General features: G+C 50.3%; 1 protein-coding gene and 1 pseudogene across 1 annotated transcript; both read left to right on the top strand.

Moving 5' to 3' along the window:
* The first annotated feature begins 5787 nt into the window (after window positions 1-5787).
* On the top strand, window positions 5788-6435 carry LOC100341217 (protein lin-28 homolog A pseudogene; annotated as a pseudogene).
* A 3489-nt stretch (window positions 6436-9924) lies between these two features.
* On the top strand, window positions 9925-21837 carry LOC138843073 (natural cytotoxicity triggering receptor 3 ligand 1). The gene is made up of 4 exons (XM_070072808.2): window positions 9925-10559; window positions 14490-14837; window positions 18117-18443; window positions 19598-21837. Exons 1-4 carry the CDS (start codon window positions 10496-10498, stop codon window positions 19675-19677), a joined length of 819 nt encoding a protein of 272 aa, XP_069928909.1. The 5' UTR covers window positions 9925-10495; the 3' UTR covers window positions 19678-21837.
* The last annotated feature ends 1863 nt before the right edge of the window (window positions 21838-23700 follow it).

The following is a 23700-nucleotide window of genomic DNA, read 5'->3' as shown; positions in this document are numbered from 1 at the left end:
GGATCACTTTTCAGTTAAATTTAAATACCTAAGAATAATTGTGTGTTAATTACAGAGTTCAACCAATAGTATTAAGTAGAACAAAAAAAATACTAAAAGGGATAAAGTATTAAGTTGTTCATCAACAGTCAGGACTAGGGCTTATCAAGTCAATGTTTCTCATAGTGTCCATTTCACTTCAACAGGTTTCCTTTTTTGGTACTCGGTTAGTTGTCACCAATCAGGGAGAACATGTGATATTTGTCCCTTTGGGACTGCTTTATTTCACTCAGCATAATGTTTTCCAGATTCCTCCATCTTGTTGCAAATGACTGGATTTTGTTGTTTTTTACTACTGTATAGTATTGTATAGAGTCCATATCCCATAATTTCTTTATCCAGGGTAATGTTGATGGGCATTTAGGTTGATTCTAGGTCCTAGCTATTGTGAATTGAGCTGCAATAAACATTAAGGTGCAGACAGCTTTTTTATTTGCCAATTTAATTTCCTTTGGGTAAATTCCAAGGACTGGGATGACTGGGTTTTATGATAGGGTTACATTCAGGTTTCTGAGGAATTTCCAAACTGTCTTCCATAGTGGGTTTACCAGTTTGCATTCCCACCAGCAGTGGGTTAGTGTCCCTTTTTCCCCACATCCTCACCAGCATCTGTTGTTGGTAGATTTCTGAATGTGAGCCATTCTAACCGCGGTGAGGTGAAACCTCATTGTGGTTTTGATTTGCATTTCCCTGATTGCTAGTGATCCTGAACATTTTTTCATGTGCCTGTTGGCCATTTGGATTTCCTCTTTTGGAAAATGTCTATTGAGGTCCTTGGCCCATCTCTTAAGTGGGTTGTTTGTTTTGTTGTTGTGGAGTTTCTTGATCTCTTTGTAGATTCTGGTTATTAACCCTTTATCTGTTGCATAGTTTGCAAATATTTTTTCCCATTCTGTCGGTTGTCTCTTCACTCTCCTGACTGTTTCTTTTGCAGTACAGAAACTTCTCAATTTGATGCAACCCCAATTGTTAATTTTGGCTTTGACTGCCTGTGCCTCCGGGGTCTTCTCCAAGAAGTCTTTGCCTGTGCCTATATCTTGCAGTGTTTCCTCAATGAAGAACAACTGGAATTGATCAGATGAAATAAGGAATAAAGTTAGGCAGAGCTGAACTCAAAGTTTGGTTTGCCAAATTGGTAGAAATTACATATAACTGTACTTTTTTATGATATTACGACTGTTTTAAAATCTCTATAGTGAAACTGAACACTTGTTCATTTGATTGTTATTTATAGCCCTAGCCTATTTTCTTCTGAAAATCTACTTAACTATTTAGTAGAACCCTTAAGACTTTGACTATAATATAAGTGCAAATATGTTGTCTCGAGAAAGTCATAGGGATTTTGCTTCCCTTGGAGCCCCCTCCATGCCACTCTGGCTGGAGGTCTCTCACTCTAATAAATCTTGCTTTTCTCTTTGCCTTTCTGTTTGGAAATTCTTCGATGTGAGACAAAGAACCAAGGTAATAATATTTTTGCTGCCGCCATCTCACCCCTACATTTTGGTGCTGTGACTTGGATAGCAACTCTAACATGAGATGGATCCCACTCAAGTTCAACTCCAACCAGTGTCAGGGTCATCCCCCCAGACTAGTGAGCATGTGGACAGCTCTTGCTTTTGTTGGTGTATTTCACTCTCCTCCATAGAAACTCTCATTTTCTCAAAAACCAGGTCCCGATCAGCCATTTAAAAGCGATTAGCATGGCTGCCATACTGAAGACTCATGGCTCAGGCTTGCTGATTAAGGCCAGAGCAACCCCCTGGACTCGGCTAGGGCCTGAGTTCTTGGGAGGCCCTGGCTGTCTGACACCTCTGGGAGGTGGGATAAGGCCTGTTCTACGGGACTGGATGGGTCTCAGGAGAGGGAAAAGGTCCTCTTTCCACCAGGTCTACGACAAATCTTGGGCCCCTGCTTGTCAATTCCTCTGCCCCAGGATGCCTCAGTGGGCAGGACCATCCTGCCCAAACCTCAGATTCTTAGACCTTGCTGGAGCCCAGAGGGGCATTGGGTCTCCAGTAGTTGGGCAGGTGTCCTGGCAGACCAAGAAGCACACGCCACCCTGTGCAACCTCTCTTGCCCACTCTGGCCACTCTATTCTAACCCCTCTCTTCTCTGGTGTAGATTGGCCCCTTGTGAGGGACTGGGAGAAGGCCTTGAGACAACTGACAGATTCTGGCTGGGGCTACACTCCAGTGCTTCCAGAAGGTCTCTTGCAGGCACAGGCCCCGACAGCTGGAATGGTGTTGGGCTGGGAAATGCACTTTGCTGCAGGGAGCAAGTCCCCTGCTCTTCTAGAGTCCTCACAAGCTGCAGAGCCCAAGGCTCCACTCTTCCTACTTCTCATCTCAGCTCTGGGAATGTTGATGTGGTCCAACTCAGCTTCCTTTCACGGGGATCGGCCTGGCGGCCATTAGGGTGTTGGCCAAAAACGGCATTCTGTCCTTCCATCCTTGGAGGCTAATTCGTCAGTGATACTGGGCACAGCTTGGAGCGAGGCTGTGGGCTCTGTGCTCCATGCCTCAGTGAGTTTTTCCTTTACCCCAGATCCCGGCAAGATCTCCACCTCTCTGCTCCTCTAAATGCTTTCTGCACGCTGCCAGGTTACCTGAGTCTTACAAACTCGAATTCTTGGTCCCATTAGTAGGCATTTTGTAGGTATTTTGTTCATTAGCTCTGGGTTAAAGTTCAATGATCCTTTTTGCAGGCCAGTAGCTTTTCAATCTAGAGTCCCATTAGATGCAGCTCCCCACATGATCAGAGCTTGTGCAAATAAGTCTCAGCATGTCTCTGGTATTCCCTACCTTCCTCCTTCCTATGTAGCTCATACCTCAGAGGAGGTTTACTGGGAGAATTTTTATTCCCCCACTCTGCTTCTTTATCCCTTCACCCACCTAGTCACCAACCTAGGTGGTAACCAGAACTGGTAACGTCTCTCCACACTCTAGCTTGAAGCACCTTTGTTTGCTAAGGCTCTTGCCATGAAGGCTCGTTGTCAAAATCTGGCCTGATAGAGAAGACTCAAGGTTAAGAGGCATAGAACAACTATTTTTCTTCATGTAGGAGAACAAAGCGATAATATATATTTGACCAGTCAGTGGCTCAATCTAGCACACCATGAGTAAAAGGAGCTGATCACTCCCTGCATGTTTTACTATATACCTGAGGTTACAGGAGTGACAGGCTGAGGGAGCATGGGTAACACGTACTAATCCCATCCTCACCCTCTCCCCTTCCCTGTGGGCTTCAGGCCACTTCTGGAAGCCACAGGCTTTGGGAAAGTTCTGAGAGACATTGTGGAATGAGAATGCCGTGTGAAGATGCCTGCTGGCAAGCGAGCGTCAGTTACTCAGGAATGGCTTCGGAACCCACCTGGCCAAGGAGCCTGCCTGAAAACAGACTGTGATTGGTTAAGGAATAAACTGCCGCTTGACCAGATTGGCTGCCTCGCCTATATAAGCTGCTGTACCAACTGAAATAAATGAGTCTGGGAGCTCATCGCCTCTAGTCTGCTTTCACCCGACTCCCAGTGTCTGAGTCATGACTCCGCTTCTCTTGCCTCCACCATGCTCTTCCTCTTAGAACGAATCCACAGCAACAAGGCATCTCAAACTCAGGAGAGGTAAGAGCTGGTGAGGCATCTATTTTTATACTGTCATTGCAGGAGGCATAGGCATTCTGTGGGGATGCATCCTTAGACTTTGGGACTCTTTTTACCCCTGAGCTTAAAGAAAAATGCCTCATCCTTTTCCACAGCACCATCTGGCCTGCTTACAAGCTAGAGGATGGAGAAGTTAGCCTAAATGAGTTGTGAAAAGTGCCAGCCCCTCTACTCTGACTGCCTGACTCAGAAAGACCTCTGCTCCCTAACTGGCTCCTTGCCTCTATTTCCCTGCATGTGCTCCAGTATGCATTAAACAATTTTCCAGACTGTCACAGGTCCTTAGGTCTATTTTGAGCTAAAAGTTCCTTCTGTTATCACTTTTGACCTCTGTTGAGGCTTTTAATCCCAGTGAAGGAGAGTTTTTGGCCAGTGACCATTACCCACTGTTGTAATTTAGTCTGGGTGGGGGGTGTGATGATTTCTAGGCATGAATCTGGGCCCTAAAACCTCATATGCTATTGAATATATATGGATCAATCCACATGATGAACTCTTGGGCTTCTTGAGATAGCTCTAACGTGACTCCTCATCCCTGGGGCTGGTTTGACTGACAGCCCGATCAGACACTTCCAGGATTGGCTTTTGGTTTTGGGGTATAATGTTATTGTCTCTTTGCAAGGCCTCCAGTTTTTCTCCCTCTACCCTGCCTCTTCATGGGCTCTCACAGAGCCTCCTTGTAGGTCATTGCCCTTTATTCTGCCTCCTTAGGAATCTCTGGAGGGGTGTTCAGCTGCTCTGATGGGTGTCCTCTCCCCTTAAACCTAACTTAATGTGAACAATGTCCAGTGGGAAACTAGACTCAAATTCAATTAAAACCTAAAAAGATGTCTTTGGTAAATAACAATCTCATGCCTGAGAATTTTAGTTCAGCTGCAACTGGACATTAGGTATAAAGGAATTTATCTTTTTCGAGTCTAGGAAGATCACTGCCTTTAAAAAATATTGCTTTGTAACTTGACAAACTTGTTTTCCAACTTGACTTAACAGATCCAGCTGCAATAGCAATAGATGATCAGTTCTTGTCAGCCCCTAAAGTGGATTTTGCAGTCTCTGTTTTATGTCACTGATTTCTTTTTTTTTTTTAATTATTTGACAGATAGTTAGACAGTGAGAGAGAGAGACAGAGAAAGGTCTTCCTTCTGTTGGTTCACCCCGCCTCCCCAGTGGCCACTACAGCTGGAGCTACGCTGATCCGAAGCCAGGAGCCAGGTGCTTCCTCCTGGTCTCCCACACGGTTGCAGGTACCCAACCACTAGGACCAACCTCCACTGCCTTCCCAGGCCACGGCAGAGCTGGACTGGAATAGGAGCAGTCGGCACTAGATCCGGCTGCCCATAAAGGATGCTGGTGCTGCAGGTGGAGGATTAACCAAGTGAGCCACGGCGCTGGCCCCTATGTCACTGATTTTTAACTAGAGTTTTAGAAAAAGGAGTAATATTCCATATAAATGTAATTTTGACCTTAATTCAGATAGAGTTATGATATAATATCAGTGTCTTAAGTCAGCTAGGTGTAATTGCTAATTGTCAATTGGGTACAGGTAAATGAGATAAAAGTGTCTAAATGTAAACTTTGGTACTCTTAGCACCTTATATTCTATGGAACAGCTATTTGGGGTTTTAAATATGTTTTCATATGCTATCTACGAAAATAGTTCAATACCACTTGAAAGTAACTAAGGTGGGGCCAACACTGTGGTATGGTGGGTAAAGCTGCTGCCTGCAGTGCCAGCATCCCATATGGCCACAGGTTCAAATCCTGGCTGCTCCACTTGCAATCCAGCTCTCTGCTATGGCTAAATTCTGGACCCCTGCCCCCATGTGGGAGACCTGGAAGAAGCTCCTAGCTTCTGGCTTCAGATCAGCCCAGCTCTGGCTGTTGTGGTCACTGTGGAGTGAACCAGCGGGTAGAAGATATTCTCTCTCTCTCTCTCTCTCTCTCTCTCTCTCTGCCTCTCAGTAACTCTGCCTTTCAAATAAATAAATCTCTTTTTAAAAAGCAACTAAAAGCTCCTTTGGCCTCCGTACTTCTCTGGGGCCAGCAGCCGCCCGACTTGGGGCCCGGGGCCGCGGGCTCTGCCGACGACCATGGGCTCCGTGTCCAACCAGCAGTTTACAGGTGGCTGCACCAAGGCGGTGGAGAAGGCGCCCGAGGAGGCACCGGAGGATGCGGCCCGGGCGGTGGACGAGCTGCAGCTGCTGCACCGGGCCAGCATCTGTAAGTGATTCAAGGTGAGCATGGGGTTTAGCCTCCTGTACATGACCACCCGCGCTGGGGCGGTGCTCGACCCCCCCCACCCCCCGCCGCCGCCCCGTGGATGTCTTTGTGCACCAGAGTAAGCTGCACATGGAGGCCTTCCGGAGCCTGAAGGAGGGTGAAGCAGTGGAATTCACCTTCAAGAAGTCCGCCAAGGACCTGGAATCCATCCGTGTCACAGGGCCTGGTGGGTGTTCTGTGGTGGCAGCGAGAGGCGGCCACAGAGGCAGAGCATGCAAAAGCACGGATCTAAAGGAGACAGGTGCTACAACTGTGGAGGTCTAGACCATCATGCCTAGGAGTGCAGGCTGCCACCCCAACCCAAGAAGTGCCACTTCTGCCAGAGCATCAGCCATATGGTGGCCTCGTGCCCCCTGAAGGCCCAGCAGGCCCCCGGCTCCCAGGGAAAGCCAGCCTACTTCCGGGAGGATGAGGGGGAGATCCACAGCCCTGCCATGCTCCCCGAGGCCCAGAATTGAGCCACAGGGGGTGGGGGCTAGTTTTTTGGCTATCAAGAAGTTTCAAGGGGCAGGCATCAACTGCAGAGTAAAGAAAGTGGGGACAGGGTGGGTTGGGAAGAGCTGGCATTGCCATGTATCCCAGGCTGGGGTTCACAGCGTCACCTCTTTTCCCCTCTTGCCGGGAGGAAGGAGTGAGGCAGGGAATTCCAACCATGCTGTATCCAAATGCAATTAAGGGTTTTGGGGGGTATTACCCTGTAACCTGCATGCTTTACCTGAGGCCCCGTGTGCCAAATCTCTTGCTTTGGAAAGTCGTGTGGATGGGGGAAGTTTTCCTTTGAAGGAAGGATATGGAATAATACTTCCCTAGCCAGGGTGAGAAACTTGGTTGTGGGACCAGATTCCTGGACCCAACCCCCAAACCACTATGTCCTGTGGGAGGGACTCTCGGGAGTAAGGCAGGGTTTTCCACATCTTGTTTCCTCATAACTCAATCCTGGGACAGGGTGCTAGGAAGTGTCCCAAGCAATGTGTTGTGACGATCGGCAAAAAGGGTGGCTAGGGGAACAGTCACAGACCCGCTGCTCCTGAGCTCACTCCTGACCCCATTCTGGGCCAATGTGATTTATTTATTTGCTCCCTTGGATAACTGCACCTGGGGTCCCACTTTCTCCAGGATGCCAACTGCACTAACTATGTGCAAACGACGTATCTTGTGCATTTGAACTTCTTGTTTTTTTTTTTTTTTTAATATAAACAGTCTGGGTTTGTATTTTTGTATATTTTAATCAAAGGCCCTCATTCCTGCACTGTGTTCTCAGGTCCATGAGCAATCTCAGGGATAAGTCCGCAGCAGCTCCAGGTCTGCACAGCTGGAAGGCTTTTTGTTGTTTTTTATCACCATGGAGAGCAACCATCAACCAATTGTTTTGCAATCAATTAATGATAATTTAAAAAAAAAAAACAGCTAAGGACTTTAAGAAGCTATTACTGATGTTATACATATGTACATGTTTTATGTCGACATGGGAAAATTTATTGAAAGCTTTCTTTTAATTGGCCTATAGATAAAAGATTGCTCATAAATTTTAACTGCTAAACTAACATGAAACCTTGGACAGAAGCAGTTTCTGCAAGCTGGCACTGCTTCCCCGACCTGTGGCTGGAACCCTGTCTTGACTGTGACTCTGCCCTATTAGCTTGAAGATGCCAGAGAAGTCATCGCCCAGTTCGACTAACAGAAGTTAGGGTCGATTCCTCTGGGGGAGGGGAGGTGGGAAGCCAGACAGGGTAGTGGGCAGTCAGGGTGGTCCCAGCGCAGGTTTATGGTGCAAAATGCTTGTTTTCCTCAGAAGTTATCTTTTGCAAAGTCAAAAGTACTTACCTGGAGCCAGCGCTGTGGTGTAGCCGGTAAAGCCGCTGCCTGTAGTGCTGCATCCCATATGGGTGCCGGTTCTAGTCCCAGCTGCCCCACTTCTGATCCAGCTCTCTGCTGTGGCCTGGGGAAGCAGTAGAAGATGGCCAAAGTCCTTGGCCCCTGCCCCATGTGGGAAGCATGGAAGAAGCTCGTGGCTCTTGGCTTCAGATTGGTGCTGCTCGAGCCATTGTGGCCAGTTGGGGAATGAACCAGTGGATGGAAGACCTCTCTCTCTGTAACTCTGACTTCCAAATAAATAAATTAATAAATCTTTTTTATAAAAAAGTATCTGAAGGTTTTGCTTTAAACCATGTGAGGCCAGTGAATACCCAGAGCCACGGTTTCTTTCTTCTAAGCAGGTTCGGGTGGCCTTGGGACCCTGCACCGGTGTGAGAGACCTGCAAGAAGCTCCTGGCTTTTGGCTTCCTATAAGCTCAGCTCTGGCTTTTGTGGTCATTTGGGGAGTGAACCAGAGGAATGGAAAAGCTCTCTCTATGGCTCTACCTCTGTATGTAATTCTGTCTTTCAAATAAATAAAATGAATCTAAAAAAAAAAAAAAAGAATAAAGAAATCACCTGGGCCTTATGCCGGCTTAATAAAAGACTGCTTCGTGGTAAGAGGCCTTGGTGTGTTGTCTCGGTGCAGGCATCCTGCTACATGCGTACCAAGTTATGTGGCCTGTAACTGAAGGAACAGCATTTTGGCTGGAATATGTGGGTGTGTATTTAAATGCTTGTGCCTAGAATAGGTCTGTATAGAAGACCATCAGTGTCTTCTGGAAACAAAATTGCACCTGCAATTAAACTATGAAAAAACATTTCCATCACTGCTCTTCCTTTAAATGAAGGCAGCTGGGGCCAGCCTGTGGTGCAGCGAGTTAAAGCCCTGGCCTGAAGTGTAGGCATCTCTTATGGGAGCCAGTTCTAGTCCCAGCTGCTCTTCTTCTGATCCAGCTGTGCGCTGTGGCCTAGGGAAACAGCAGAAGATGTCCCAACCCTGCACCCATGTAGGAGAGCCGGAAGAAGCTCCTGGCTCCTGGCTTCAGATGGGCTCAGCTCTGGCCATTGTGGCCATCTGGGGAGTGAACCAGCGGATGGAAGACCTCGCTCTGTGTCTCTACCTCTCTCTGTAACTCTTTCAAATAAAAATAAAATAAGTCTTTAAAAAAAATAAATGAAGGAAGCTAGTGTTTTAGGAACCATTTAATGTGAAGGCCACACATCCTAACTTAAAGTCAGGATTTTAAGAACCTTTAATATTATTATTACCAAGTTGGGGGGAATTAAAATAATTTTCTCTTTAAGTGCAGAGTTACAAAAGCAATCTTTTTTTTTTTTTTTGACAGGCAGCATGGACAGTGAGAGAGAGAAAGGTCTTCCTTTTGCCGTTGGTTCACCCTCCAATGCTGGCGCACCACGCTGATCCGATGGCAGGAGCCAGGTGCTTCTCCTGGTCTCCCATGCGGGTGCAGGGCCCAAGCACTTGGGCCATCCTCCACTGCACTCCCTGGCCACAGCAGAGAGCTGACCTGGAAGAGGGGCAACCGGGACGGAATCCGGTGCCCTGACTGGGACTAGAACCCGGTGTGCTGGCGCCGCAAGGCGGAGGATTAGCCTACTGAGCCGCGGCGCCGGCCCTACAAAAGCAATCTTTATAAGTATGTGACTGAAAATGCTTTGTTAACTTTTAAACGGAAAAATTTTGATTAGACTGAAGACATATTGATTTGTTTTTGGCTTATTTAGTTTGGACTATTTTTCAAACTACAAATAACGGGATTTCAATTTGATAGAAAATGAGAAAGACTTTACACACTGCAGTTGTTATACTTGGATTCCTTTTATGAATGTTCCATCAATTTTTCAGGGTAAGTTTTTGTTAACACTATTATTCCAGTTATTGTGTGCAGGGATTCATCTTTAATTACGGCACACGTAAAACCCCCAAAATATGTAGTATTTGCCTTTTCATTCCGTGGGGGAGAAGACGTTTGACAAAGTGGGAAGAATGCAGGGCGGGTGAGAAGCCCATATGGGAGTCCTGGGTTTGAGCTCTGGCTGAGCCAGCTTCCTGCTGAGAGGGAGCTGGGGGACGGGCACGCTCTGCTGGTCTCTCACCTCCAGACATCTCTCTCTGCCTCTCGGGGTTTAGAGACCTCCCAGGAAAGGAGCTGTTTCCAGCAGGGTGAGCGCCGCCACGCCCCCTGGGTCCCGCCACGCCCCCTGGGTCCCGCCCCGCGCACTTGCCGCCGGCCAGATCCCCTGGCTCACTGGGTTTCCCAGCTCAATTGTTGCGAACAGCGCCTCAGGTTCGGAAGTGCCGTCCGGATCACCTCTCCAGGTCGGGGGCTCTCCGTGGGTGATCCCAATTTCGGCGAGCCGCGAACATCCACGGAATCGTAGGGAGGCGTGCCGCACAGTCGCGCGGCGCATCCAGCGTCATCGTAGTCACGTGCTCAACTGGCTCCAGGCGCCGCCGGCTACTCCAGAGGGTTTCCAGAGTCATTTCATACTTTGGGGTTGCGCCCTGAGCTCGCGTCCGCGGCAGAAGAACGTTCTCGCCCGCCGCTGGCTGCGGAAGCATTGACAGCAGCGCTTTGCTCAGCGGCCGGCACCTGCGGAGCGGACGGCAAGAGGACGGAACGCAGAGCGGCCGAGTGAATGGCGAGCGGGCTAGGACCGACGCCGCTGCTGCTGGCAGTGTGGGGCACGCTGGGGGCGACAGGTAGGGCCAGGGAGCGGAGGGGACGGTGCGGTGTGGGGGGCCCGGGGTCTGGGGAGAGGGCGTGGGGAGAGGGGGTGGGAACGGGACGCCGCCGTCGCCAGCCCGGCTCGGAGCCCTGCTTCGCGAAATACAGACTCGGGTAGCGATTCCACAGGTGACTGTCCTGAAGGCATTCTGTGTGCCGGGTGACAGCCCCCAGACTGTGTCCTAAGAGTGTGCGCTTTAGGGGTCGCCCGATTGCCCAGACCTTCTGGGTGTGGCCAGAGCGCCGGTGTGTGTGTGGGGGGGAGTGGGGGGGTAGCGGCGGTGGCCGGAGAAGCCCGGACCCGGCGAGAGCGCCGGTGTGTGTGTGGGGGGGGGGAGGGGCGGTTAGCGGCGGTCGGTCGCGGGAGAAGCCCGGAGCCGGCGAGAGCGCCGGTGTGTGTGTGTGGGGGGGGCGGGGGATTGGTGGCATTCGCTGGAGAATCTCGGAGCCGGCGAGTTCGCCGGTGTGTGTGGGGGGTGGGGGGCGGCGGGGAGTTTGGTGGCGGTCGCCGGAGAAGCCCGGAGCCGGCGAGTTCGCCGGTGTGTGTTGGGGGGGGGGGGGCGGGTGTTGGGGGGGGGCGGGTGTTGGGTGGCGATCGCCGGAGTAGCCGGGAACCCGCGAGAGCGCCGGTGTGTGAGTGTCGGGGGGCGGGGGGGGGGGTTGGTGGCGGTCGCGAGAGAAGCCCGGAGCCGGCGAGAGCGCCGGTGTGTGTGTGTTGGGGGAGGGATAGCGGAAGTCGCGGGAGAAGCCCGGAGCCGGCGAGTTCGCCTGTGTGTGTGTGTGGGGGGGGGGTTGGTGGCAGTCGCCAGAGAAACCCGGAGCCTGCAAGTGCACCATGGGGGTGGGGGGGGAGGGTGGCGGCGGTCACCGGAGAAGCCGGGAGCCTGCAAGAGAGCCAGTGGGGGTGGGGGTAGAGCTGCAGCGGCTGAGGCTGGCAGAGGCCAGGGGCTGCCTACCTGCAGGCTTAGCACTCTGGCAGATCTTGAAGGCAGAGGAAGGGCTTTGTGCCATAAGGATGTATGCCATATACACACGCGACATGTATGTGTGTAAACGCATATGCTGTTTCCCCAAGTTTGAGAAACAAAAGTAAGTTCTAAAGAGAGTAAAAATGGGGGTTAAAGCCACGGCCTGCAGCACTGGCATCCCACGTGGACGCCGGTTTGAGTCCTGACTACTCCACTTCCCATCCAGCTCCTTGCTAATGTGCCTGCAAAAGCAGCAGAAGGTGGCCCAGGTGCTTGGGCCCCTGCACCCACGTGGGAGACAAGAAGCTCCTGGCTCCTGGCTTCCACCTGGTGCTGCTGGGTCCTTTGCATTCACTTGGGAGAGTGAACCAGGCAATGGAAGACCTCACTCTCTCTCTCCCTCCCTCTCTCTCTCTACCTCTACCTAGACCTCTCTCTCTCTGCCTTTCCAATAAATAAATGCAAAAATGTAGACATTAAACAGAATAGTTGATGATGATATCAAAAAGAATAAATAGTATTTCTAAGCATTTGAGTGCACACCCTGAAAATAAAGTTAAGAAAGCAATTTCATGTACAACAGCTTTAAAAAGAATAAAAGCCTGGCGTGGCCCAGTCCTGCGTGGATGTCCTTTGCAGCAGTGGGCGGCGGCTTCTGTCCACCTGCTCTCCTAGCTCGGTGCGTGCCTCTGCCCCGTGGAAGATTCGGTGGACATGGACACGAGGCCCCAGAACTCTTCCTGGTTGTGAACTAAAGGCTAACAAAGATTCCCACTTTGAAGTGGACAGTGAAAAATCAGCACTTGTTATATTAACGATGTCCAGTTGGTGCTGGTGCACAGGATGCACGTCACATTGTTGAGGCAGAAGCAATGAATGATGCGGCCAGTCCAGTTACAGGCACCCTGGGAATTTTGCAAATGCATGGCCAATGGTTTCCCTGGGTGGCTTTGAAATAGCATCACCCGTGTCTTCAAGTTGAAGTGTGGTTCAGGGCCTGTGCATGTGAGTGGACGGCCCTTAGTGGCCAGGGAGGAAGACGTGGACTCAAGAAGAGGAGGACGTGAGACTGTTAAGCACACCTGGAAGGCAATCTGCTCCTAGGGGTGCAGCAAGGTACCTCAGGAAAAGGAAAACCTGCCGCTGATGGAGGTGGCGGCGATGGAGATGACGATGAGGAGGAGACTGAAGAAGCAGCTGTATAGGAGATACCCCAGCCAAAAGTCACAAAATCCAGCCAGCATGGGAAGGGCTCAAAACCATGAACCCATCATCAAAAGGTCAGCAATCCCTCAAAAAGCAGGAAACACTCCTAAAGCACCCAAAGGACCTGGTTCTGTGGAAGACTTTTTTTTTTTTTTTTTTTTTTTTTTTTTTTTTTTTTTTGACAGGCAGAGTGGATAGTGAGAGAGAGACAGAGAGAAAGGTCTTCTTTTTGATGTTGGTTCACCCTCCAATGGCCGCCACAGCTGGCGCACTGCGGCCGGTGCACCGCACTGATCCGAAGGCAGGAGCCAGGTGCCTCTCCTCGTCTCCCATGGGGTCCAGGGCCCAAGCACTTGGGCCATCCTCCACTGCCTTCCCGGGCCACAGCAGAGAGCTGACCTAGAAGAGGGCAACTGAGATAGAATCTGGCGCCCCGACCGGGACTAGAACCCGGTGTGCCGGCGCCGCTAGGTGGAGGATTAGCCTATTGAGCCGTGGCGCCGGCATGTAGAAGACATTAAAGCTGACATGCAGGCAAGTGTGGAGAAAGCTGGTTGTCTTCCCTGGGTGGAAGATGAGAAATGCTTCCAGGGACTGACCAGGAGGCCAAGCGAGATCTCTCTGTGGAAGACGCCTCCGAGAAGACAGTTCATGCAGTTGGTGAAAGTTTTCCATGTGACTTCATTTCTGTAACAGTTGGTATTGGACTGCCCTTTTTATAGTGGAGGGTGAGAAGTTTCCCTTTTGTGTTGGATCATGTTGTCCATATTCGATGGCCAAGAATGTGTTGATCAAAATGCCTGTTTAGGGGGTCAGTGCTCTGGTGTAGCAGGTTAAGCGGCTGCATGCAGTGCTGGCATGCCACGTGGGCACGGGTTCCAGTCCCAGCTGCTCTACTTCTGATTCAGCTCCCTGCTAATGCACCCGGGAAAGCAGCAGCAGATGACCCAAGTGCTTTGGCCTCTGCACCCATGTGGGAGACCTGGCTGACTTTCCCATCCCTTCTCCTTTCCTTGGGGAAGTACAATGAATAAATGAAGACTGATTGGTACTGAAAAAAAAAAGCTTACCATTAAAAATAAATTAATAAATAAATTTGTGGAAGAGTCTGTAGAAAAGTGCACTCAGGTGCCAAGGCCACGCAGAAGGCCAGGTGGCTGGATCTACTGTGGAAGGCAATCCCCACCTCCTCCTGCAGAAGGCCCCAAGACAGAACCTGTTCTCCATCCAAGAGGAAGCCTAATGGGAGGAATAGGACACGAGAAGGCAGGATGAGCTGACCACACAAGAAGTGCTTTCCTTGAAAAGTCCATGGCCAAATTTTCCAGTGGTATAAAACCCCCAGATGACTTCCTTTCATAACTTTTTCCTGGGAAAAAGCTCCTCCTGGTTGTTTCACTGGGAACTTTGCCCCTTAGCTTTCAGTCCCTCTGTACTTTTCAATAAAATACTTTGCTAGCAATCAGCTCGTTTGCTCGTTCATCTGCCTCATGCTTTCTCGTGGATAGACCAGTTCCTGGGCTTCATATCAGCAGGAGCCATCTTGATGTATGGGCGGGGGTCGAACCCTCCACTTACCACTGTAGCAGGGCCATGGACAAAGGGCCCTTGTCCCGAGTCCTTCCCTATCCATGCCCTAAAGGAATTTGCTTGCCATTCATGTGGTTGTGTGAGCTGCGGGCCTGTTGTTTGCCAAGGGGCTCCTATAACTGAGTTCTCCTGTCGCCACAGGTTTTCTGAAAGTGGAGATGGCAGGGAAGACTCAGGTCGTGTTCCTCAATGAGGACGTCACCATCTACTGTAAGATCCCCGGTTCCCCACTCCTGGACAGCAGCATCATGGGTGTCATCTGGTTTCGGAAGATTCGAGGATCGGAAATGGAAGCCAGGCTGTATGAGTATTATGGCGGTCACCAAGCAGCATTCCGACCTGGAGCCAGCGTGTCTCTTGAGCTGCTGGAGAGGGGAGACGCCTCACTGCGGCTGCCTGGCATCCAGCTCAGGGAAGCCGGAGAGTACCGCTGTGAGGTGGTGGTTACCCCCCAGAAGGCAGAGGGCGTAGTCCAGGTGGAAGTTGTGGGTGAGTGTCCTAGGGCAGCGCCCTGCGGTTCCTTGCCCTGGTGCTGGGGCTCGGGTGGAGCAAGGCTTAGAGCAGGGGCCCGGGGATCAGACGTGGGTTGAGTCCTGGGCTTTGGTAGAATTAGACAACCTTGGGCAAGCTATTAGGCATTCTGAATCTCAGTGCCCTTTTGTCTGAACAAGGGGAGTCGTCTGCCCGGGAGGGCTGTTGGGAAGATGCCATGAAAACACGCAGGGGAAGTGACTGTCAGGGCACAGCTTCATTCCCTGTGCGTGGGCAGAGAAAGGCGGCCATGGTGATCATTACGTTATTCCCATATGGGGTGGGAGTCAGTCTCACTGAAGAGCTACCTCGGAAAGGAGAGGGAAGCTGGGCTGTGGCTCTCAGAAGTGACCCCCATGCCAGCTTTTTGCTTCCACACTGAGTGCATCTGTCATTTAATATCTTTGGGCCTGGATTTCCCAATACAAAATGGGCCATGTGATAGGACAACAAGTGCAAACCTCCAGTTGAGTGCCTGAAGTGAGGAAGAAAAGTTCCCAGGACAAAAACATCCCCTGAATCCATCCTTGAGCTCCACTGTCTTCCAGTACAAAAAGGCCTGATGCACCCTGGTGAGAACGTAGAGACAAGGGAACCCTGACACGCTGTTGGTGGGAGTCAGTTACCATGGCCATTAAGGGGACCAGGGAGGAAGGTGTTCAGAGAAAGGCAACACAGGCCAGGGTTTGGCTTAGCGGTGAAGATGCCCACATCTGGGGCCTGGATTGTATCACAGTGGGTTTTGCCACTGGCATTCCATATCCAGAGTGTTGGTTCAAGTCTGGCTGCTCCACTTCCAGTTCAGCTCCTGGCTAGTGTGCCCAGGGAGGCAGTGGAAGATGGCCCAAGTGCTGGGGCTCCTGCCATGCATGTGGGAGAACCAGGATGGAGTTCCTGGCTCCTCGCTCTGGCCCAGCCTATCCCGAATGTTGCAGTAATCTGGGGAATGAAGCAGTATACGGAAGCTCGTTCTTGCTCTCGCTCTCATTCTCTCTCTCTCTTTCTCTTTCCCCATCCCTCTCCCTCTCCCTCTCCCTCTCCCTCTCCCTCTCCCTCTTTCTCTGTTGTTTTACTCTTTCATAATACATATAGAAATCTTTAAATGAAAGGATGGAATGCCATGTGCAGTAAATGGATGTTCTTGGTGGCAATTATGGTAAGTGAAATAAGCCACAGATTCACAGATATGCATGTTTTCTGTCGTATGTGAAGTTTAAATATATATATTTGGAAAAGTGACCTGATAATATGTGGATGGACTTCGTGGGTATGTTGCTGGGGCTGCCATAATGAAACACCTGTGACTGGGTGGCTTACACAAGAACGTGTGGTTTCTCGCGGTTCTGAAGGTGAGGTGTCACGGGTGTTGGTTTCTTTTGGGCCCTCTCTCCTTGGCTGTTCTCTCCCTGTGTTCCTGTGGTTTCCCTCTGTGCATTGTGTCTGGGTCCTGTTTCCTCGTTTGCTAAGGACCCCAGTCAGATTAGATGAGGACCTACCCAAGTGTTCTCATTTAAGCTGAGTTTTCTCATTAATACAGTCTCAGTGTGAGATGCTAGAAATTTGCGAGGCATAGTAATTGTGGAGGGACACAGTTCAGTACTAATAAGGGAACACTGTCTGTGAGCCCTCCGTGACTGTACATAGGACCTTGAATATTGTGACATATTGACTTTGGGAGTGGGGATATATGTTAGTTAGGATTCATTTCCTCTGCACCAGACAGAGAGCCAAAAACAATGATTTTTGAAAAAGTAATGGACTTTATTTTTTTCTAGGAGAGTTTTACATTTACTAAAAAATCTAAAAAATTAAGGCGCTGGCCTGGGGATGTAGTGTGTTAAGCCGCTGCCTGCCATTTGCGCATCCCATATGAACACCTGTTCAAGTCCTGGCTGCTCTAGTTCTGGTCCAGTTCCCTGATAATATACCTGCAATAGCAGCAGGAGATGGCCCACGTGCTTGGGGCCCTGCACCCCAGTGGGAGACCTGGAAGAAGCCCCTGGGTCCAGGCTTTGGCGTGGACAGCCCTGGCTTTTGTGGCCATTTGGGGAGTGAATCAGCTGATGGAAGTTGCTCTCCCTCTCTGACTCTCCCTCTCTGTCTTTGTAATTCTGCCTTTCAAATTAATAAATTTAAAAAAAAAACAAAAACCAGCCTCTAGTATGCATAGCTATTTAGTTTGGTGTGATTTAAAAACTTGTAAAGCTAATGCACAGCCCTTGCCCCATTATTGATGTCTTGTGTTAGTTTGGCACACTGTTCGTTAAAGATGTATGCAGGCAGCTGGGTCAGAAGTGCAGCGGCTGAGCCTGAAACTGGTGCCCATATTGGATGCTGGACCACAGTCAGCAGCTTTACTCACTACACCACGACGCTGGCCCCAGTGTGCCACATTTCATCCAAGTTTTTTATTTGATAGCAGTGAGCTGTCACTCACTGGTTCACTCCCCAAATGCTCCCAATGGGTTGAGAGAGGACCGCAGCCAGGGCTCCCATGTGGGTTCAAGGACCCAATTGCCTGAGTCATCACTGCTGCCTCCTAGGTGAAGGGGAGAAGGATGCTGAAGGGGAACGGGAGCGACGGCCACGGCCCTTTTCTTCAGGACACACTTCTATTTAGGCAGGCTTTCTGCAAGTTGCTCTTGCCACTTTTGATTGTGCCTGGAACCCTCAGACCCTAATTCACATGGCCATGCTGACTTGCAGTGGAAGCTGGGTGATGTAGCTTTAATCTGGATGTGTTACATCTAACCAAAAACACAGACTGGAAATTAGGCAGCAGTTAGGAGTCTGTACCACCACAGTGCTCCAAGATTTTCTGCAGATTCTCCAAGGTGTGCACGATGCAAAATAGCTAAGAGACTCATGGAGCGCTGGCATGATGACGGTTAGCTGAATGTGAGTGCCATCAGTTCACTCCCCTCTCCTGCGGTCGTGCTACGTGTCAGACCTCAGGCTGGTCATAAGCTTGTGCTTGCCTCCCTTCAGGGAGCCACTGTCTGGTGTGGTACATTAGTGCTTCGCAGCATGACAGGACTGGCATGGCCGCAGAATTACCCAACCTCGGTCTCGGTCTTTAAGCAGAGTGGCCATCTCGTGGATCTGGTCCCGTCTTGGCCAGTAGCAGTGATGGACAGATGTGTGGGCACCAGGGAAGCCAGATAGCAGAAGCTGTGAGGGCAGGAAAGGATGGCTGAGCTCTGGGCCTGAGGCTGTGTGACTCTTCTCTCCTGGCAGCTTCCCCAGCTGGCAAAGTAACTCTGGACCAAGCCCCAACGAAAGAAAACAGATACGCACGTGTGGTGTGCAAGACATCTGGGTTCTACCCTGAATCCATTACCATAACTTGGGAGAAGTGGACCCAGAAGGCTCCCCAGCACCTACAGATTTCTGAAGGCGAATTCAGTGGCCCTCCGGTCAAGAATGAGGATGGGACGTTTAATGTTACTAGCTACTTGACACTGAAGTCCCCAGTGGAAGCTGATGGGGCCATCTACTGCTGCGTGGTGGGACATGTATCCTTGCACACCTCCCAGCGGTTCAGTCTTCCAGTGACTGAGACAGGTAAGCATCTTTCTGGACATGGCGCTTCCTGCCACCTTGAGGGAGGGTAACTTAAATTGTTGGATGCCTCAAGGATCTTTTCTTGGGATTGACAGGGAAGGAGAGAAAGCTTGGGCTGGAGGGAACAAGCTGGGGTCAGGCCCTTCCCAGCCCCGAATCCGCAACCCAGACTAAATCCCTACACCAGATATCTGGTCAGTAGAGGGTGGTGATAATAGAAACAGGGCTGCTCATCAGCTCATGGCACCTTCAGGGTTAGGTCTGAATGGTCTGTGTGGCTTGGAGTGGGAAGCTGGCCTGATGATGGGGGATGGGGACAGGATCCTGCCCAAATCCCCTACAGAGAAGGGGCTAGCAGGGGCCAGGAACCAGCCTGCAACATCCCTTCCAGCAGGATCCAGATCTACTGTGAATGTTAGCTGGCAGAGGCCAAATTAGAGGTCCTGTCTCATGGGCTGAGTCCCCAGGATATATGGCCATCATAGAGGGGTCCTACAGCTGCCTGGGGCTTTGCCCAGGCTCACCGGATCCTTAGGACAACACAACTCAGGACAGAGCCCCTCCTGCTGGAGGTTTTTCCTCATCCGGGGTGACCTGATCAGGTCTCTAGTGTTGGGTAGGAATGACTCTGCTTGGCAGATGCATCTTCCTGGAGGTAGGAGGGGTAGGGAAGGCAGAGGTCCTGGGGGATGTTTGTCTAGGTGTGCCAGAGAGGACCTTTCGTGCTCCTAGATGGGAAAGGAGTTGTTCTTGGAAGTAAGGGTATGTGTGTGTGGTGTGTTCCAGGTTGTGCATGCTTGTGTGTGGGAAACAAGTGAATAGGAAATATGCTGTGTGTGTGTGTGTGTGTGTGTGTGTGTGTGCTGGGGTATGGGAGGTATGTGTGTAAGTGTGAGAAGATGAAGCGGTGGCTACAGAAGCTCTGAAGACACTTGTTGCATATGTACGTGTTATGCGGTGCCCCATATTACAGTGCATTTCTGACAAGGGCTGAATACAATGATGTGTCAAGGTGTGTGTGATGGGAATGGTGATGCTGAGACACGTGGCAGAGGGCAAATGACACAAAGCACACAGGTCCTAGCAGCAGTTGGGTGGTCTTATTGGCTCTTGCAAATAGCTTTCTCTTAACGGTCTTCTCTTTCTCTCAGCAGAATCTGCAATGGGAAACGTCTTTTGGAATAATTTCTACTCTATTCCTGTGGCAACTGTAGTTATTGGACTGATTTTTTAAATTTTTTATTTTTATTTTAAAAGATTTATTTATTTATTTGAAAGTCAGTTACAAAGAGAGAGGAGAGGTGGGGGGGGTCTTCCATCTGATGGTTCACTCCCCAATTGGCTGTAATGGCCGGTGTTGCGCTGATCTGAAGCCAGGAGCCAGGAGTGTCTTTGGGGTCTCCCAGTTGCTGTCAGAATACCAATGCATGCAGCAGTGATATTAGTTGACAAAGAAGATGTGGTACAAGGGGTTAAGGTGCTACTTGCAATGCCAGCATCCCATATCAGAGCACTGCATTGAGTCCCAGCTGCTCCACTTCCAACCTGCACCCATGTGGGAAACTCAGATGGAGTTCTGGCTCCTGGCTTCAACCTGGCCCAGAGCATGTAACTATGGTGCCTCGCAGTCATGGACTGTCCCCTTCACCCTGGGGTCAGCCACATGACTTGCTGCAGCCTATGCAATGATCCAGTAGTGAATATGTGCTGGTTCCAAGCCCGGGCCTCAGAAGGCCTTGTGCATTTTTCCTAGAGAAGGACTGACCCAGGCTTGTCCTCTGGACGACAAGAGAAACAGGAAGCAGAGCCATATCATCCAAATTGCAACTCACGGACCCGGGCCTCGTTCAGAAGACAACTCTCCAATGCCATGTGAACAAATGTACTGAAATCAGCAGAGCTGACAGAGCCAACTGTCAGAGGCATCAGAAACATTTCTTTAAAAAGCCAGTGCTTCAGGTTGGCTTGTTATCCAGCACAAGTAACTGATACAGCTCCTCAAGAAACAGTATTTGACCAAAGGAGTATGGTAGCCACAGAGGTGTGGCTTACCGAGACCCTGTTTGGGAGGCAGCCTGCTGGGAGCAGCGTAGTCAGCCAACGTGTGCCAGCCATAGCACCTCAGGTCTGCTGCAGTGTTTGAGCTGAAGCCACATCCACTCTGGACAGCTCCAGCTCCACGCCAGGAGCCGCCTCTTGGAGTGGCCCAGGTGGTCTCTAGCTATAGCCTGAGGCCCTTTCCCCTCAGTCTTCCCTCCTGCCTTCTGCCTCTCTTCACTCCCATATTGGTCTGAGGCTTTTTCTTCCTACTTGCTCCTCCCTTTATGTTTCACAGGAATTACCCTCAGTAACTCTCCATCTGCAGAACTGCTTCCCAGAAGACCCAGTGTGAAATACTGCAGTGGGGGAAATGATGAGTGCATGGCTTCTTTGAGGTGAAGGCCATGGGCAGGTCTCATCCAGACAGGTGGCAGAGACCAAAAGGTTTTAGAGAATGCAAAAGTAGTTCAAATGGCTTTTTGCAATAACCCAGAGAACCTGCCCCAGTGGGGACTGCTCAAGCCGCCCTCTGTGAGGCACAACTACAGAAGACTTTCATTCTTCTACTTCCAAGATGGGTGGGAAACCAGAGGCACAGTAAGAACTGAACAAAATACAATGAGAGTCTCAGTCAGAACTGGACTGTATTTCTCTGGGTTATCTGGCGACTATCTCCCTACCTCCAAAACGATGGTGCTATAAGAACAACTCAGGGGCCCGGCATTGTGGCATAGCAGGTAAAGCTGCTGCTTACAATGCCCGTATCCCAGATGGGTGCTTGTTTGAGACCCAGCTGCTCCGCTTCCAATCCAGCTCCCTGCTAATGCTCCTGAGAAAGTAGCAGAAGGTGGCCCCTGCACCCATGTGGGAACCCCGGAAGAAGTTCCTGGCTCTTGGCTTCGGCTTGGCCCATCTTTAGATGGAAGATTCTCTCACTCTTCCTCTCCCTACCCCCCAACTCTGCCTTTCATACAGATAAAAATCTTAAAGAAGAACTTGAATTGATCAGATGAAGTAAAGAATAAACAGAGGCAGAGCTGAACTCAAAGTTTGGTTTGCCAAATTGATAGAAATTACATATAACTGTATTTTTCATGATATCATGACTGTTTTAAAAATCTCTGTAGTGAAACTGAACACTTGTTCATTTGATTGTTATTTATTCCCTAACCTATTTTCTTCTGGAAAATCAACTTAACTCTCTATTTATTAGAACCCTTAAGACTTTGACTATAATGTAAGTGCAAATATGTTGTCTCGAGAAAGTCGTAGGGATTTTGCTTCCCTTGGAGCCCCCTCCATGCCACTCTGGCTGGAGGTCTCTGACTCTAATAAATCTTGCTTTTCTCTTTGCCTTGTCTGTTTGGAACTTCTTCTTCCATGTGAGACAAAGAACTGAGGTAATACTATTTTTGCCACCACCATCTCACCCCTACATTTTGGTGCTGTGACGTGGATAGCAACTCCAACACGACATGGATCCCACTCAAGTTCAACTCCAACCAGTGTCAGGGTCATCCCCCCAGACTAGTGAGCATGTGGACAGCTGTCGCTCCCCGTCTTCGTGGAGGAACGACACAGGACCCTGCGCTGTTCTTTTGTCTGCTCGGCCCTCCCCGGGTTTGCTGCTGGTTCTTCCCGGGTTGGCTACCGTCCCTTCCACCTCCGTGGAAGGGCGGTTCCCCCTGGCCACTTTCCCCACTTCCGCGGGGGAGCGGCACACCGCCGGCCGGCTCTCTCGGGGGCTGCACAGGTGTTCCTTCAGATGTTCCCCTTAGATGTTCCTGGTGCATGTTGTCTCTCTCCTCCTTTATAGTCCTCTTCCGCCAATCCCAACTCGGCTACCCACACGCCGAGTACGCTGCTCTCCTCCAATCAGGAGCGGGATCAGCTCCTGGAGGTCATCACTCAAGTTGGCAAGAGGCAGCTGCGTAGAAGCTGTTTTCTCCTCTCCCAGCGCCATATTGTGGGAGGGCAGATGCATAGAATAAGTCTTAATTCCAGTAACTCAGTCCAGTCCGGGTTGCTCCCCACAGACAGCTCTTGCTTTTATTGGTGAATTTCACTCTCCTCCCTAGCAACTCCCATTTTCTCAAAAACACCAGGTCCCGGTCAGCCAGTTAAAAGTGGTTATCATGGCTGCCATACTGAAGACTCAGGGGCCAGGCTTGCTGATTAGGGCCAGAGCAATCCCCTGCAGCTGAGACTCTCTTCTAACTCCTCTCTTCTCCGGTGTAGATTGGCCCCTCGTGAGGAACTGGGAGAAGGCCTCGAGACAACTGACAGATTCTGGCTGGGGCTACACTCCAGTGCTTCCAGAAGGTCTCTTGCAGGCACAGGCCCCGACAGCTGGAATGGTGTTGGGCTGGGAAATGCACTTTGCTGCAGGGAGCAAGTCCCCTGCTCTTCTAGAGTCCTCACAAGCTGCAGAGCCCAAGGCTCCACTCTTCCTACTTCTCATCTCAGCTCTGGGAATGATGATGTGGTCCAACTCAGCTTCCTTTCACGGGATCGGCCTGGCGGCCATTAGGGTGTTGGCCGAAAACGTAATTCTGTCCTTCCCTTCTTGGAGGCTAATTCGTCGGTGATACTGGACACAGCTTGGAGCGAGGCTGTGGGCTCTGGGCTCCATGCCTCAGTGAGTTTTTCCTTTACCCCAGATCCCGGCAAGATCTCCATCTCTCTCTGCTCCTCTAAATGCTTTCTTAACCTTGCCAGGTTACCTCAGTTCTTACTTGAATTCTTGGTCCCATTAGTAGGCATTTTGTAGGTATTTTGTTCATTAGCTCTGGGTTAAAGTTTAATGATCCCATCTGTAGTCCAGTAGTTTTCAATCTAGAGTCCCATTAGATGCAGCTCCCCACATGACCAGAACTTGTGCAGATAAGTCTCAGCATGTCTCTGGTATTCCCTACCTTCCTCCTTCCTATGTAGCTCATACCTCAGAGGAGGTTTACTGGGAGAATTTTTATTCCCCCACTCTGCTTCTTTATCCCTTCACCCACCTAGTCACCAACCTAGGTGGTAACCAGAACTGGTAACGTCTCTCCACACTCTAGCTTGAAGCACCTTTGTTTGCTAAGGCTCTTGCCATGAAGGCTCGTTGTCAAAATCTGGCCTGATAGAGAAGACTCAAGGTTAAGAGGCATAGAACAACTATTTTTCTTCATGTAGGAGAACAAAGTGACAATATATATTTGACCAGTCCGAGGCCCAG

This window comes from Oryctolagus cuniculus, chromosome 1, assembly GCF_051225735.1.
Source record: "Oryctolagus cuniculus isolate XC-2025 breed Fujian yellow rabbit chromosome 1, ASM5122573v1, whole genome shotgun sequence".
Classification (NCBI taxonomy): domain Eukaryota; kingdom Metazoa; phylum Chordata; class Mammalia; order Lagomorpha; family Leporidae; genus Oryctolagus; species Oryctolagus cuniculus.
Note: the sequence above shows the minus strand (reverse complement) of the source record. Positions and strands in the feature narration are given on the sequence as shown.

Excerpts from the sequence above, each read along its gene's own strand:
- LOC138843073 (XM_070072808.2), top strand. The coding sequence starts at position 10,496 with ATGGCGAGCGGGCTAGGACCGACGCCGCTGCTGCTGGCAGTGTGGGGC. Across the intron at positions 14,838-18,116 it reads AGTCCAGGTGGAAGTTGTGG|CTTCCCCAGCTGGCAAAGTA; the intron begins GTGAGTGTCCTA and ends CTCTCCTGGCAG. Across the intron at positions 18,444-19,597 it reads TCTTCCAGTGACTGAGACAG|AATCTGCAATGGGAAACGTC; the intron begins GTAAGCATCTTT and ends TTCTCTCAGCAG.